The sequence below is a fragment of the Trachurus trachurus genome (genome assembly GCF_905171665.1).
Source record: "Trachurus trachurus genome assembly, chromosome: 9".
Classification (NCBI taxonomy): domain Eukaryota; kingdom Metazoa; phylum Chordata; class Actinopteri; order Carangiformes; family Carangidae; genus Trachurus; species Trachurus trachurus.
The window spans coordinates 9147218-9164612 of NC_139895.1; the positions used below are offsets into that span (position 1 = coordinate 9147218).

The following is a 17395-nucleotide window of genomic DNA, read 5'->3' on the forward strand; positions in this document are numbered from 1 at the left end:
TAGTTCACTCAAAATTGAAATTTCACTCATTATCTACTCACCCTCATGTCGACTACTAAGGGCTGGGAGAAGTTTCAGAGTCCTCCGTGGCTTCTCTGAGTTACCGGGGGTCTCGGCGTAGCAGTGCATGTCCATATAACGGTTACAAATGGATACCAACTGTCTTCGTAACAAAAAGACACACCAAAAAACATCCAAATACCTCCATGCTGCTCGTATGTAATGTCCGTCTTGTATTGAAGCCCCGAAATGCGAAATTGTTCCGAAAAAAATTAAATAAGTCTATATTTCAAGCTTGTTTGCAGCGGAAGCTACTCGAAGCTTCTCGAAGCTCCTCTTTCCTGGTCCGTCCAAATCTCGCGAGATTTGCGCCAGCGTCAGTGCGATTACTGACGCCGGCGCAAATCGCGCATGGAGGTATTTGGATGTTTTTTGGTGTGTCTTTTTGTTACGAAGACAGTTGGTATCCATTTGCAACCGTCATATGGACGTGCACTGCTACGCCGAGACCCCCTGTAACTCAGAGAAGCCACGGAGGACTCTGAAACTTCTCCCAGCCCTTAGTCAACATGAGGGGGAGGAGATCATGAGTGCAATTTGAATTTTGGGTGAACTATTCTTTTAAACATTATTGTGACCATATTTGACCACCAGGCTAATGGGTTTATATTGTGTGTGTGTGTGTGTGTGTGTGTGTGTGTGTGTGTGTGTGTGTGTGTGTTACCTTATCACAGTGCAACTCCAGATTTATGTCGCCTTTGTTCGTGTGCAGACGGACGTAGCCTTTCTTCTTCACGTACTGGTAACGCACGGTGTCGTCTGCGATGGCGTCTGTAACGAAGAGAAAACACTAACTCAGTTACTGGGAAGTGGTTTGGTAGATGAGAAACTGTGACTGAGGAAAAAAGAAAGAAAAGAAAACAGACAGACAGACAGACAGACGGAAAGGATGGGGGGAGAGGGGGGGTTTGTTATTTTGAGAAAAACAATCTTAAGATTTTATTGAGTGTTTATGAGTCTCAGCTTGACGCTGCAGCAGGTGAGAAGTGTGACCTTTAAAAACCCTCAGAGCTTCTTCAGCTCATCAGATTTATACAAGAGCTGTAAAACTGCTTTTATAATATCACTGAGAGAGGGAGAGGGAGAGGGAGAGGGAGAGAAAACAACAGGTTGAAAGAAAGAAAAGGACAGAAATGTACAAGAAACATACATACATACAGCGGGGAAAATAAGTATTGAACGCGTCAACATTTTTCTCAGAAAATATATTTCTAATAGAGCTATTGACATGAAATTTTCACCAGATGTTGGCATCAACCCAAGTAATGCATACATACAAAGAAATCCGAACATTAATGTCCATAAATTAAGTTATGTCTAATAAAGTGAAATGACACAGGGAATAAGTATTGAACACATGAAGAAAAGGAGGGGCAAAAAGGTATGGAAAGCCAAGAAAACAGCTGGAGTTTGTCAGTATTTAGAATGTAATCCTGTCTCCTATCAGTGCAAAGTAATATCTGCTGGTTTAGTCCTGATTGATGCCTTTTAAAAAGGTTTCTCACCACCAAGGTGTCAGACAATAAGAATTGCATGGTGGGCAATGGCAAAGAGCTGTCTAAGAGCTGTCTAAAGACCTACACAACCTTACTATTGCAAAACAGGAGTCAAAACAATAATCAGAAGGGTTCCCTAACAGTCCAGGACACTGGTGGAGAGCTTCAGACAGACCTGGGATCAGCAGGTACAGTTGTTTCAGAGAAAACAATAAGTAATGCACTCAACTGCCATGGCTTGCATGGTGTGTGTGCATGGAGGCCATGATGGTTGAGTGCATTACTTATTGTTTTCTCTGAAACAACTGTACCTGCTGATCCCAGGTCTGTCTGAAGCTCTCCACCAGTGTCCTGGACTGTTAGGGAACCCTTCTGATTATTGTTTTGACTCTTCTGTTTGAAATCTTTGGCTGCGTAGGTCTTTAGACAGCTCTTAGACAGCCCTTTGCCATTGCCCACCATGCAATTCTTATTGTCTGACACCTTGGTGGTGAGAAACCTTTTTAAAAGGCATCAATCAGGACTAAACCAGCAGATATTACTTTGTACTGATAGGAGACAGGATTACATTCTAAATACTGACAAACTCCAGCTGTTTTCTTGGCTTTCCATACCTTTTTGCCCCTCATTTTCTTCATGTGTTCAATACTTATTCCCTGTGTCATTTCACTTTATTACACATAACTTAATTTATGGACATTAATGTTCGGATTTCTTTGTATGTATGCATTACTTGGGTTGATGCCAACATCTGGTGAAAATTTCATGTCAATAGCTCTATTAGAAATATATTTTCTGAGAAAAATGTTGACGCGTTCAATACTTATTTTCCCCGCTGTACAAGAAAGTAAGAGAGAAAGAGATAGAAAGACAGGACAGAGAAGTGATAGATAGAAAGAAAGAAGGAAAGAAAGAACAGAGAGATAGATGGATTGATAGATATAAGATAAAAAAAGTGATAAGACAGGCAGACAGAAAAGCATAGATGAAAGAAAGAAGAAAACAAAGAAAGAAAAGGTCAGATTAAAAAAACAGATGACAGATGGATAAAAGATACGGACAGATACAAGAAAGATATATGATAAGAAAGAAAGAAAGAAAGAAAGAAAGAAAGAAAGAAAGAAAGAAAGAAAGAAAGAAAGAAAGAAAGAAAGAAGGAAAGAAAGAAGAGAGATAGATAGACAGACAGACAGAAAAACATAGACAAAAGAAAGAAGAAAACAACAGGTTGAAAGAAAGAAAAGGTCAGATTAAAAGAAACAGATAACAGATGGATAAAAGATACGGACAGATACAAGAAAGATAGATGATAGAAAGAAAGAAAGAAAGAAAGAAAGAAAGAAAGAAAGAAAGAAAGAAAGAAAGAAAGAAAGAAAGAAAGAAAGGAAGGAAGAAAGAAAGAAAGAAAGAAAGAAAGAAGAGAGATAGATAGACAGAAAGACAGAAAAACATAGACAAAAGAAAGAAGAAAACAACAGGTTGAAAGAAAGAAAAGGTCAGATTAAAAGAAAATGACAGATGGATAAAAGATACAGACAGACACAAGAAAGAAAGAAAAGACAGGACAGATACGTAGATGATAGAAAGAAAGTAGATAGATAGATAGATAGATAGATAGAATAGTCACTGAGAGAGAGGGAGAGAGAGAGAGAGAGAGAGAGAGAGAGAGAGAGAGAGAGAAGAAAACAACAGGTTGAAAGAAAGAAAAGGACAGAAATGTACAAGAAACATACATACGTACAAGAAAGTAGGAGAGAAAGAGATAGAAAGACAGGACAGAGAGGTGATAGATAGAAAAAAAGAAGGAAAGAAAGAACCGAGAGATAGATGGATTGATAGATATAAGATATAAAAAGTGATAAGACAGGCAGACAGAAAAGCATAGATGAAAGAAAGAAGAAAACAAACAAAGAAAAGGTCAGATTAAAAAAACAGATGACAGATGGATAAAAGATACGGACAGATACAAGAAAGATATATGATAGAAAGAAAGAAAGAAAGAAAGAAAGAAAGAAAGAAAGAAAGAAGAGATAGATAGACAGACAGAAAAGCATAGATGAAAGAAAGAAGAAAACAACAGGTTGAAAGAAAGAAAAGGTCAGATTAAAAGAAAATGACAGATGGATAAAAGCTACGGACAGATACAAGAAAGAAAAGACAGGACAGATACGTAGATGATAGAAAGAAAGAAAGAAAGAAGAGAGAGTAGATCGATAGATAGATAGATCGATAGATCGATAGATAGATCGATAGATCGATAGATAGATCGATAGATAGATAGATAGATAGATAGATAGATAGATAGATAGATAGATAGATAGATAGATAGATAGATAGATAGATAGATAGATAGATAGATAGATAGATAGATAGATAGATAGATAGGTCCAACTGAGCAGATCAACTCAACTGAACTCGACTCTGTAAACGTCCCCGGATAAATAAAGATTAAAGAAAACAAAGAAGTGGGAGGTGGACGTGTTTCTCTTTCCGCTGGGAATCGACAGATGTTGTTTTATTTGTTTTTTTATTGACTGTGAGGTTGAGTGTGAGACGTTCACTCGCCTGCTTCGTGTGTCGTTGCCGGGGTCATCGCCGTGGACGTGAAGGAGGCGGAGACTCGGCCTGTGGAGTAGTGAGCCTGATGACAGAGAGAGAGAGAGAGGGAGAGAGAAGACACAGGAACAGGAAGTTATAGACAACTGAACCTGATTGACAACCTGCGACTGATAGATGGCACAAACCGATACTGGAGATTATTGATCTTTAAAGGGATAGTTCAACATTTTGGCAAATTGGTCCATTGCCATAATCCCTATATAGTCATAGCAGTAGGTTCGTTACCTTTATTTGTCAGTGCAAGCTATTTTTTAGAAAGGCGGAGCAGAGCCGTGAGCTGCTCAGAGCTACGCTACGGAGGCTCATGGGATTTCTTGGTTTCCCTCATCAAACACATCAAATACACAATCCAACAACTCCAGAACGCTCTGGTGGACAAGTTGTGACCTGCACATTCACCACGCTATGAGATAATAACAGAACGTTACCAGACAGAGTTGTTTTAGAGGTAATGCAGAGACTGCTTGATGAAAAACTGTCCCAGACTTCAACTTCACCTTTATTGTCCCCTAGGGGAAATTCATGTTGCAGAAAGGTAAAAAAAAAAACACAGAACATAGCTGTTCCATACAATCGAAAATAAATAAGTAAGTAAATAAATAAATAGATAAGTAAGTGGGGTGTATCATGACTGTTAAGAATTTGAATTAAGTTGGGTAATGGCTTGTGTTATGAATGAGTTTTTCAGTCTATTTGATTTGGCTTTTGGCAATCTAAATCTCCTGCCAGAGGGAAGGAGCTCAAACTCGGCATGGAGAGGATGGTCAGGGCGGGAACGCGCATCTGTTATTATCTCATAGCGTGGTGAATATGCAGGTCACAACTTGTCCACCAGAGAGTTTTGGAGTTGTTGGATTGTGTATTTGATGAGTTAGATGAGGGAAACCAAGAAATCCCATGAGCCACCGTAGCTAAAAATAGCTTGCACCGACAAAAAAAGGAAACGAACCTACTGCTATGACTTTAGGGATTATGGCAATGGGCCAATTTGCCAAAATGTTGAACTATCCCTTTAAATGCACTGGTAGAAAAAACAACCAATATTAAATTGAACAGAGTGATGAGTGATGATGAGAAATTGATTTTTTTTAAAAACGTAATATTACCATTTTTTTTCATCATTTACTTTATTTCTCTCTTTCTCTTCACTTTATTGATTGTTTTTTGGTGCAGATAAATAAAATGTATGATTATCATAATCATTAATATTGTGTGTCACTTCTCTGTAATGTGACCGAAACTGGCACTGTAATTCATGCGGCCACTGTTTGTTTTTTTTTATTTATGAGTGTTGAAAAGGCAAATTAAGATATTTTTGGAAACAAAACACAGATCTTTTGTTGTGTGAATGTGTGTGTTTTTTTTTAACACGTCTTTAATTGCTCCTTTGACAGTTGATGTGAGTGTTTACTGTGTTTGTTAAATCCTTCAAACACATTTAACAGATCGTTCTGAAGTGGTTTTATGTTGCTATTAATTTTATCAGTGTTGTTTCACAGTCCCACAAAACAAACTAAAGGGGTCCACACTTAACCCTTACTATTCTCCAGAGCTTTTGAACCTCATTTTATGAGCTTCATCAGTGGGTGGAGTTGTGTTATCACCATGAGGTCCCTGAACTAAGCACAAACTAAGCTGTTGTATATGGTGATACATCTACAGTATGTCCATCTTTCATAGCGTTCAATGACCTAACGCTCCGTGGTGCTCAGTGGTCGAATGGTGGTTAGAGACCACGTGTCCCATGTCGGCATATGCCTGAAGCGCTGATCGCCCGTTCGACTCTCGACCGAGGCGATCTTTTTCGATGTTATTCTCCTATGTCTCTCTCAAAACGCAAAAAACACCTTAATAATTTAAAAATCTAATGCTCTTTCAAGTAGAATAAAGAGTCTGTGTTAGCACCAGGTTGAGTCGTTTGATCTATCAGTTGAAGAAAGGAACTTTAATTATATATATATTTTTTTTTTAAAGGGTCAAATGTTGATTTCAACTTCTTAAATATGAGACAATCAAAGGACACACACATCCTACAAACAACTGAAACTAGGTGCAAGCTGGACCACAGTGAGGAGAGAATCAAAAATAGAAAAATAGAGTCTGCACACTAGAATATGCTCCCGAATATTGAATGAATATCAAAGCATGTGAAGGTTTGGGCCTCTAGTGTGCAGACTCTATTTTTCTATTCTAGCTTCTTATAAAATATGAACATTTGCAGATTTTTTTATGACTGGTTTTGAACATGTGACAGGTGAGTTTGTTGGAGATAATAAAAAATAATAATCATTTCCTGCTCTAATTTGTGTATTTTTGTCCGTAAAAAAGGAGACGATGGGCTGAACCTGCCCTTTTGTTTTTTTTCCCTTTTACACTCCAGTCGCAGAACAATCGTCTTCACTTCGCTTCATCCACTCTGCTCTCCTCGTTTTGAACCGGGTGGTACATCAAGTGCAAACAGGCTTAATTAAAGCCTCTGCAGCTCCTGTATGATTAAGAGCACAGCCCCCCTCCCTCCCCTCTACCTCACCTCACCTCCCACCTCACCGCTCCGCTCCGCACCTCAGCTTAGAGAGATTTCCACCATCTCATAATTAAGGTACATTAGAGACGCTTTGAGGCTGTTTAAGCTTAAATTACAGCGGCGCCGTACACCACAAACAGAGCGGCGGAGCTGGAGGAGGAGGAGGTTGGTTGGTTGGTTAGTCAGTTAAAATCAAGAGAACAACAACTACTGAGTGAAGATGAAAAGCGGAGAAAATGAAAGTGGATTTCATGAAAGCTCGACGGCCCTGGTTCGGCTTTCTTCTGCTCTAGTTCTCGTGAAGACGCATGAAAGCACAGACTTTACCTTGTGTGCTCCGTCTGACCTATATTACCCCCCCTCCACCCCTCCACCCCCCCAAACCCCTGTTCGTTCAGACGCTGTCAGAGCGTCACCTCAACTGTGAACTCGAGATAGATGGAGAGATGGAGACTGAGGAGGAGGAGAAGAAGCTCTGGCGTTTAAATGAATAAATAAAATAAAATGAAATAAAATAAAGTATCGAGACCTGAGGTGACACCGACGTTTAGAGTGAGTCAGGCTTCATCCCCATCGCAGGTCGTTTGAGGACGAGCAGCTCAACTCCAACCTTCTCCACCAGGATGCAACATCCTACAGCAAATACACTGTCCGTCCCAAAAAAAAGCCTAATTACTACATGGAGGATAATGTTTCAGCTGGCAACAAGTTATTTAACCCTAACTGATGCAGTCAGGAGCTTCTCATTTCTTAAACAATGACATAAACAAACATCTGTTTCAGAAATTATTGGCATCAAGTAAATAAAACATCTAAGGAGATAGATTACTGAGATGAGACGACTAAAATAGGGTTAAGAACTGTCCAACGCATTATTACAAACTGGAAGGTTAGGGGCGTTGTTTAGCTCAGTTGGTAAAGAGGGCGCCCCTGTATCGATTCCCGGTCCAGTGTGTAATATTTGTCAAGGTTTATTGGCAAAATCTGAATATACTACCAATGAATAAAGTGTATTATCGCTATAAAATAAAATCTGTTTGGTTTTCATAGCCTTATAATTCTTCTTTTATATTATACATATAGCAAGGGTCTTGCTTAGAGAGTGTCGCCATCTTGCGCTGCCATGTTTCTACGGATTGGAAAATCCAGCCAACCAGAGAGCACGTTTCAAGAGTTTCACCATCAATAAACAATAGAATTATAGAATAGAATAGTAATTAATAATTATAGAATTATAATTAACAGATAAATAATATAATCGGAATGCTGGATGTCACTGTTTTCCCCTCACTTAACACACTGGACCTTTAAAGGCAAAAAAGCCCCCCAAAATATATAAAATAAAAAACTGGGAGGATAGTGGGGAACCATCATCTTCAAGGAAGAAATGTGGTCAGGAAAAGAAATCCTGAATGATCGAGATCGACGACCACCTAATAAACATTTGGTGACATCAAATCGTAAAAAAAAACCAAGATTGTTGTGACATTGCAGAAGCTTATCGAAACGATGCCACAGTGAATGCGTGCTGTAATCAAAGCTAAAGGCGGTCCAACGAAATATTAGAGTGTGTGACGTTTTTGTTGTTTTGTACTCCGATAATTACACAAGCATCATTCATGGAAACCACCGACTCTAACATCTGCACTGGTCGTTCAAATCCCTGCACACAACAACAACAACAATCACACCTGTAAACCTCTGCTACACCTTAGATCTCTTGCTCTGCTTCTTCCTGGTGAAAAACACAAACACAGAGCTGGTTTCTGTGCTTCGAGTAACGTCGACCACCTTAATCCTCTTAACAGAAACCATCAGACTGTGCAACACGTTTATGTAATTTGGCAGACTTTTGTGGCAGCAATGGAAGCAGAGAGCGTGTTTCCATAATATCTGTGTTGCCGCCCGCTGCCAGACGCTGTGAAGGACTGATCTTTACCCAGAGATGTGACGTAGGTCTGGTGGTTTGGGATGGATTTTTCAACACACACACACACACTAAAAAAAAACACTCCTTTAACTAGACCAGGGGTGTCATACTCATTTTAGTTCAGGAGCCACATGCAGCGCAATTTGATCTCAAGTGGGCCGGAGCAGTAAAATATCAGCATAATAACCTATAAATAACGAGAACTCTAAATGTTTCCCTTTGTTTTAGTGCAAAGAAGAACAAGTACGTTAATAAGATGTTCACAGTTAATGAAGCAAGCTTTCTCTATGACACAGGAGAGCTAACTCCTCAGGCCTGGACTCTGCTGTCCATTTACATCTCAAGGAGAAAGCCCACTCCTTTGAGGACAGCAATGTCCAAATCCTTGACAGAGAGGACAGATGGTTTGAAAGAGGAGTTAAAGAAGCCATCTATGTAAAAGTAGAGAAACCATCCCTCAACAGGGGAGGTGGCCTCAGACACACCACCTATCTCCAATTTACAATGCTGCCCTTTCATCCCTTCCCAGAAGATTCAACAATCTAGCCTCAAAGAACAACCACTGTTCACAAGTGGCAAGTGACTCCAACGACTGTCGTTATAACAACATAAGGCACTAACAAAGTCGAAACCAACTTTCCATCAAAGACAGTCATTTAAACGACAGTCACTCCAACGACTGTCGTTGGCACTTGGAGCACAAAAGGGAACCAGTGACATCATCACCCTTGTGAACGCCCACACAAGAGGTTAAATAGTCAGTACGTTTACATGACACTTGAAAAAAAACGAATTATTGCCTTAATCCGACTATAACTGGACAACTGAAGTGCATGTAAACACCTTAGTCCGACTGAAATCGGAGTTGAGAACTCCGATTAGGACACCCAGATAATGCGATTGGAATTCGATTTTCTCCGTCATGTATACACCTTAATCAGAGTATAACTGGACAATGCATGTGCGCATGTTCCACAACAGTAGAGACGGCACCAAGTGGAGCAGAGAAGCCGCCCGAACCCGGCAAAGTAAAGAAAAAAACCCAACATCAGCGCAGATTCAATGCATTTCACACAGCGCAACCAGCAAGAGTGTTTTATTAAAAAAAAGAGAGAGAGAGGGAGAGAGAGAGAGGAAAAAGGAAGCCCGTATCCTATTCTCAGCGCGCATCCAGCCCAGACTGACGCGTCTGGTCGGGAACTGCAGTTGAGAATGTATTATTAAGCTTACTAAGTTGTTTATATTCAGTTTTTTACGAGGTGACAGAAAAGTCAACAGGACAGGCGGCGTATTAAACGATGGGTGACGCCGCATGAGGGGGCGGACCCTGTCAGTTATTCGTTTTTTTCAGTTGCATGTATATTGAGACAAGGACAGAAGTCCAACTTGACGCCAAAATCGAATTTTGAGCATAGCTCGATTAAGCTCTGCATGTAAACGTACTGACTGAGTCTCCACACCAGATAGTTGGACCAGTCCCAGCCTGGTCAGATGCTACATGAACTGATGAAGCCTCTTGGATGAGAGGTGAAACGTCTTCCTAGACAAATAACTAAGTCCAGTTGCTTTCGATTTAACCTCCTTTGAAACACAGTTAATGAACTATCCCTCTACAAAACATTATAAACAACCTGAAGTTTCTTGAGAAATCGATGTGCGGTTTCAACAATATTGTACCTCTTCTGTCTTCTATGTTATTTTCAACCCTCTGGCGGGCCGGTTTTGGCCCACGAGCCGCATGTTTGACACCCCTAATCTAGACAAAACAACAAAACTCAATGGAGTAGGAAATGTTTAGAAGCATCAATGACAAACTACAAACAGCCTTTGATACACACAAAAACACAAACACTACAGAACCAACACATCTGTCTACTTTCAGGCCGTATGATACGAGTCACTCACATCCAGGACCAACTTTGTGCCGTCATCCATCAGCTTCATTAATATTTCAGAAAGCTTGAGGCTCGATTATTCATTCATTACCACTTATCTGTGGGCTGATTTATTAACTTTAAGCACATTTAAAGCAGATATCAGCTTCACGGCCGTTTCGGCTAATGCTGCGTTCAAGGCAGGCTTTTGAAACCGTAAGTTACAGCTTCAAGTCACAACTACGACTTGGTAGCGTTCCAGGTAACCCGTAGCTCGTGTTTTTACCATCCTGTTGTCTGTGAAAGTTCCCTATAACGGCCACTCGTAACTTCCGACCCGTGAACTCGTACCAGATCGAACTGGTATGACTTCACAGGAAGGAAAAACACAAAGTACGAGTTTCTTTGAACGCACCATGAGTTAGCAGCCCCCGCCCTTGTCAGGCATCAATTGGTCCTCGTGCTACGTCACCACATTCACGCGCATCCCTTGGCTGCACACACAGCCCTTCATGCCGTTCTCTCTCCTCATTGGATAACACTTGTATCCCACAAGGAAAATTTTCTCCTCGGGTTACAGCAGAGCAGAGTGACGGAGAGACTCGTGTTTAGGCTGAAATACTTCATGTAAGTGATTGCTGACGGAAAATAGGACTATTTAGGACTTATATTAACAAAAACATTCCACTGATATCTGCTTTAACTGTGCTGCTTTCAACTGGTTTAAGCTCTACATGTATGTTATTGGTCGGCCTGTGTATGCAGCACTGATATGGAAAACGATTGGGGCCGTGTGTTAAAATCTTTTTCTTTTTTGCAGTTTATAATTAAAACTACAACTGAACAATTAGATGATGTTTGATATGATATGTTTTTTTTGCATATTGTCCATCCCAATTAAAACCAACAACAACAAAAATCACATGAAGCCTTAATCCACTGTCAAGTAATGGCAAGTAACGGATGAATAAAGTTATTTTGAACTGAATTACACACACGTACATCGTACAACATGAACCTGCTGCTTCTTCAACGAGACCGTTGAACCGTTTCCATCCCTCAGACTCTCTCATGTTTTGGCCTTTGACTCAATCTCATGAACTGGATTTTTTTTTCTTTTTAAATATTTGTTTTTAAATATTAAAAATATGATCTGCACTCCTCTGTAAACACCCTTTGTTGTGTTTCTGAATGTTGTTGAATGTTTTTTTTTGTCTCATTTCCAGCAGCACTGTGAATCTATTAGTGTGCGTTCGGCTCCCTCCTGTGTCCAAAGTAAGAACTGCACTTCTTCAAAACGCTGCAGCAGCAGAACTGACTCAATCACGTTTTAATTAGTTGATTATGATGTAAAATGAATCTTGTTTAAATTCTCAAAGTGGATTTCTCTCATTTAACAGCCAAGATCTCTCTCACTTTTAAAAAACAAGTAAGTAGATATTGAGTATTAAAAAAAAGGAACAATTTCTGAAATCTAAATGTATCTTTGATACTAAGAAAATCCAAAAAGTGCTATACATCTCCTTTTTAAAAAAAAAAATAATGTAAGTAGATCAAGAGATTCATCTTCATGAGAAACTAGAAAAACGACCATGTGACGTGGCTGAAAGCTCCAGTAAACGCCAGTGCAGCTCTATCATTTTCGGGTTTTTTTTCTAACTAAACATTTTAGTTGAAAATGTCCTATTTGAGTTGCCCTGTTCTCGGACGTACTACTTTATTTGACCTTTTGTCGTCCCTTTAATGGGAAGTGGTGATTGCAATCTAACGAAGAATAATGAGAGTTCATGATGAAGTCTATTAGTATTACTGGCACACGCCATCACGTTCTGATCTTCTGCATGAAAATGGTGAATTACTGTGAATTCGTAGCGTTTCAGCGTTATCGTAACAATCTGAACATCTCAGCTCTCATCACTGTGAGCACATGTTTCACATTTTAACTAAAGCTATAATCAGCCTCCTCCTCATCCTCTCTCTCTCTCTCTCTCTCTACTGCTCCACCATTAGAGCATCGTGGTGTTTTTTCCTTACGGCGTTCAGCTTGTCCGTCTTCTTGGCCTCTGGCTCCTTCATGGTGGAGGCCAGGAGCTGATCCCCCTTGTAGTCTTTGTAGAGCTCTGCCAGAGTCTCCCTGGTCTCCATGTTGGTGCTCTTCAGGTGGTACGCCGGGTCCAGCTTGGCCTTTTCCTCTTCTGAACCATGACAGAGGGAAAAGAGAATGAGGAATACAATATAATACAATACAATGAATCTTTATCATGCACCATCATGGTGGAAAATTGCCTTTGGCTCACCATAAAGGATACAAATTTGATCAGAAACACAGTTAACGGAACAGTTCAACATTTTGGCAAATTGGCCTTTTGCCATAATCCCTATAGTCATAGCAGTAGGTTCGTTACCTTTAATTGTCGGTGCAAGCTATTTTTTAGAACGGTGGAGCAGAGCCGTGAGCTGCTCAGAGCTACGCTACGGAGGCTCATGGGATTTCTTGGTTTCCCTCATTAAACTCATCAAATACACAAACCGAGAGTTGTTTTTGAGGTAAATTCAGAGACTGCTTGCTGAAAAACTGCCCCTGAAGGCAACGCGCGTCAGTGGTTTTGCATGAATTTCCCTCTAAAACCACTCTGACTGGTAACGTTCTGTTATTATCTCATAGCGTGGTGAATGTGCAGGTCACAACTTGTCCACCAGAGCGTTTTGGAGTTGTTGGATTGTGTATTTGATGAGCTTGATGAGGGAAACCAAGAAGTCCCATGAGCCTCCGTAGCGTAGCTCTGAGCAGCTCACGGCTCTGCTCCGCTGTTCAAAAAATAGCTTGCACCGAGAAATAAAGGTAACGAACCTACTGCTACGACTATAGGGATTATGGCAATGGGCCAGTTTGCCAAAATGTTGAGCTATCCCTTTAAACAAATAAAATAAATAAACATTGGAAGGAAAAAAAAAGGAAAGAAAGAAAACCGTTAAAGCAAATTACTGTGATGAATTTTCACCCTGATTAAAACAGAACAAAAAGAAAAGACAGCCGATGCCTCACCTGGATCCAGCACCTTCAGGTTGTTTTTTACATGGAAGAAGTTGGAAACATTGAATTTATCCAGGTTTGTGGGGTCCTATAAACACAAAACAGAACAAGTTACACCAGAATGAATAGATACTACTGTCATTTCTCCATAAATAATAATGCACTTTTAAACTTCAGCAAACCAAACACAAAGCAACAACCCACCTGGAGTGTGATGAGGTCCTTTCTGGTGAAGGGCTCATCAGTCAGCAGATCTTTAAAACTCTTGGTCTTAATGTTGAGTTGCTCAACAGCCTGCGAGTGGAAACAGGAATATTTATTTAAGCAAACAAAAACTTGATTTTCATTTTTATCCTTTTCTAATTGATACCCATAAGCTGTAAAAACATTGATTTCTGCTCATTTTCTTAAGCTGGGACGATTTTATATAAAAACACAAGAGACTCTACTTTGTTGAATGTATCTGTAAGAGCCAGATAACAGCCTGTAATTGTTGTTTTGCTGTACACAGCTAATTCAAAGTGATGTAAGGCAGCGAGCTGGTGTGTCCATGTGGGCCGAGTATCTGCACTGTATCACACACTGCAGCCAGAACCGATAACATCTCATCCTCTCCGCTTTCTCTCTCTGTGTAATTTTAGACGCTGGCTCATGATCCAAAAACTATTTGTGTGTGAGGAAGGATCAATGTGGGAGTTCACCTCACCTCGTAAGAATACACATTCCCGGTGACCTTGTTGGCAACGATGTGAGAGTTATTTGTGAAGACGTTGTACAGGACGGGGCAGTGATACTTTCCTGGAACAAAAAAAGACAGAAAAAAAAAGAAAATTCAGAAACAAGCAAAGCAGCAGAGTCACTGTCTGAAACCTTATCTCCCCCAAAAGTCAAGAAGTATCTTGTATAATGTGTAACGCTGCTAAATTATCATCTCTCCCACGTCATCCTCCTCCACTTTGCTTTAATTTGCCCTTAATCTGCCACCACCACCATCGTCCTACCCCCTCCCCATTAAGCCTTAACAAGCTGCTCTCACACTGTGCTGCAGTAACAGGAGTGCGGGCGGCTTTGACCTTTTTATCCATAACTACTTGATTGTTGATTGTGGCGACTGGGAAATCATCTCAGATGACATCATGTAGAACTTTTTGCGATTAAATGACATCCAAACACGTATTTTTTTTTTACCATCGTTGTTCTTGGCGATGTTGAGTTTGATCAGAGACTTTGCCTCCAGTTTCTGTGGGAAAAATAAAAAAAACAGAGGTTTACATTTCAATGATGAAGTGAAATGAATCAAGTGTGTTTGCTATTTAAACAACATTGGTGGTGGACGGGAAAACTGAAAACACACCTTTTTTTTGTCCTACTACCTATAATACTCTGTCCCCCAAACCGTTTTATCCTCCCTATCTATTCTTTTTCTATATTTGATTCTGGCCTCCCTTCTCATGAACCAGTCTGTCATCCACTACTCCCATTCAGCTGGCCTACTCTCCCTACTTTTCCTTTCCATCAGAAGCTGCCTTCAACAGCTCTTGCTAACCATTTCCATGTTTTTGCATATTCTGCGTTATTAACTGTTTCCTTGTCCGTATACAACATCTATTGCACGGTTGTCTTGGTCACGGTCCTGGGTGAAGGATCGTTTCTCCAAATTTCTTCCCTGTTAAAAGGGTTTTCCTGGGAGGTTTTCCTCAGTCAACGACTTGACGTGAGGGTCTAAGGGCAGAGGATGTTGTTATGATGTTGTAGGGCTGTCACTTTTTTTATTCAATATTCGAATATTCGTTCTAACTTGGGGTGAAAAGTTCATATTTGAGCGGTAATTACCTGCTTGGAGTAGCGATAAAGGGTTGGGGTTAGAGATATCTAATTTACACTGTCATATAAAACGTTTGATGAGCTGCTGACATTATATTTTCAGCCCAATAGAATAATCAGTTCATCACCAATTTACATGCCAGTAAATAGATGACCTAGTACCTCTCCTGAGGCGGGATTAGTGCCAAACTTCTTAATCCATGGAACAATGCTCCTAAAACAGAAGGAAGAAACAAAGAGATTTTAAAGGTCAAACCAGGCAGAAACCATCAGAGTCGTCCTCGTGGTTTAAGATGAGCAGATTCCTCTATTTTCCTTCATGGTAAATGCACAAATACACAATGACAACCGACAGTCAAAAGGCCACTTATAGCCAGGCAGACCTCCTTGATTTAAAAAAAAATCTACTTACAGAAGGTCAAAGACGACTCCCTCCTCAGTGCAGACAGGATACTCAAACGGCTGAAGGGACAAGCTGGAACGTTTCAGAGAAAATAACCATGTCAAAATGAGACAAATCAATGTAGATAATCTACAATTACTCTACATTTGTTTTTTCCACATCTACACAATCAGCGATATCATTGTTGTGTGTCCTACATGAATGTGGGACAGCAAAGCCAGAGTGTGTGATAGTAAATCTGCGCAAACCAGCTGTGCATCTCCCCGAGGATACATAAAAACAAATCTCTTTGTACCTGCAGTGGTCGAATGAAAGTCGTCTGAAGTTTGCCTGAGGGATTTCTGAAAAAAAGAAAGAAAATGTTACCAGTGAACTCATCTTAAAAGTAAACATCTGGTTGTAGCTGGATGGAGTTAACACTGGGTTGGTGGATAAAAGACGAGTAAACACCCCACTGCATGGGGATGGAAGCAGGATTGTTTGGATAATTCATGATGTGCACATGTCCTGCAGTCAGTCAAGGAAGTGCAACTAAAAACAAAGATTTCTGAGGAAAAGACGGGAGGGAGGAAGGAAGAAAGGAAGCTGAAGTGTGTGATATTAGAAATTAAACATTACTCTAGGTGCAAGACAAGCTACAACAAGAAGAGTCCCAATAGAAAGAGCAAATGGCAAGTTCTGATATTAGAGAAGATAAGTCAAACTTTATTGATCCCAGGCTGAGGAAGTACTGTGTTACAGCAGCAATATATGCCATATATTTATAACAATATATAACAAAATATACAGTATTTACTTCGTGTAACCCCCCCCCCCCCCCCCCCCCCCCCAAAAAAAAATGTACGTCACAATTTCTGTTTAGTAAATCTTCCCTTTTTTTTTAGTTATATCATTTTAGCACAGCTACGACGTGTGTTTTAAAACCCAATTGATCGATTTAACTGAACGATGGAGAACTATAACAACAGACTCACCTGTTCGTTTCCCTCCATAGAAGTTTGTGTATTCTGTACATGTGATGTACCTGTCAGGCGGATAAAAAAAAAACACAAACACGCATAAATTAGATAAAATAACTAAGCTATGTTGGTTTAAGTTAATTTTTTTTAAAAGTAAGAGCTCGCTACTTCACAGATTAGCATTAGCTTGCTATGCTAACAACAACAATCGCGTTTCGGAGCCGCTGTAAACTGTTCGGGATTATTTTAACACTCACATTTTGTCTTTTTGATGCTGTCGCTTCCCCATTTTGAGTTTTTGTGAAGGTCTGACAGATTATGCCTGGAAAACGAAAAGATTTTCACCAACAGAAGAAACGAGAAACACACACACACACGGTTCACCTCTCCACTTCCTGTTTACGTTCTTATTCGTCGTCCGCGTCAACGGAAGTTACGTTCTACGTGCGGCGCGCGGCTGCCACCTGCTGGCAGAATGATAGAAACGCATTTATCGCCACAGCGGTCCTATGTACAGGTATCCAGAAACATTAAAGCTAGAATGATTGATTTAATGATCAGTTGATTGACAGAATATTGATTGTAAACACATTTAAAGACTGCTTTGTCATTTTAGTAATCTTTATTCACATGTAGCATCTTCTTAAACATGAATGTTTGCCACAGTTCTCA

The 17395-nt window shown here is 40.1% G+C and overlaps 1 protein-coding gene across 1 annotated transcript in view; it reads right to left on the reverse strand.

Moving 5' to 3' along the window:
* The window catches only part of ppil2 (peptidylprolyl isomerase (cyclophilin)-like 2), a 45074-nt gene extending 27953 nt beyond the window's left edge, over positions 1-17121 (reverse strand). Inside the window, exons 1-12 of the mRNA XM_083979518.1 lie at positions 16981-17121; positions 16739-16788; positions 16060-16105; positions 15774-15836; positions 15524-15575; positions 14726-14777; positions 14244-14335; positions 13742-13831; positions 13550-13625; positions 12538-12698; positions 4122-4197; positions 725-831 (exon numbers count right to left, since the gene is read on the reverse strand). Of these exons, the coding sequence (XP_083835644.1) occupies positions 725-831; positions 4122-4197; positions 12538-12698; positions 13550-13625; positions 13742-13831; positions 14244-14335; positions 14726-14777; positions 15524-15575; positions 15774-15836; positions 16060-16105; positions 16739-16788; positions 16981-17012 (897 nt within the window). The 5' untranslated portion in view covers positions 17013-17121. The remainder of the gene's footprint in view (positions 1-724; positions 832-4121; positions 4198-12537; positions 12699-13549; positions 13626-13741; positions 13832-14243; positions 14336-14725; positions 14778-15523; positions 15576-15773; positions 15837-16059; positions 16106-16738; positions 16789-16980) is intronic.
* Positions 17122-17395: the final 274 nt, after the last annotated feature.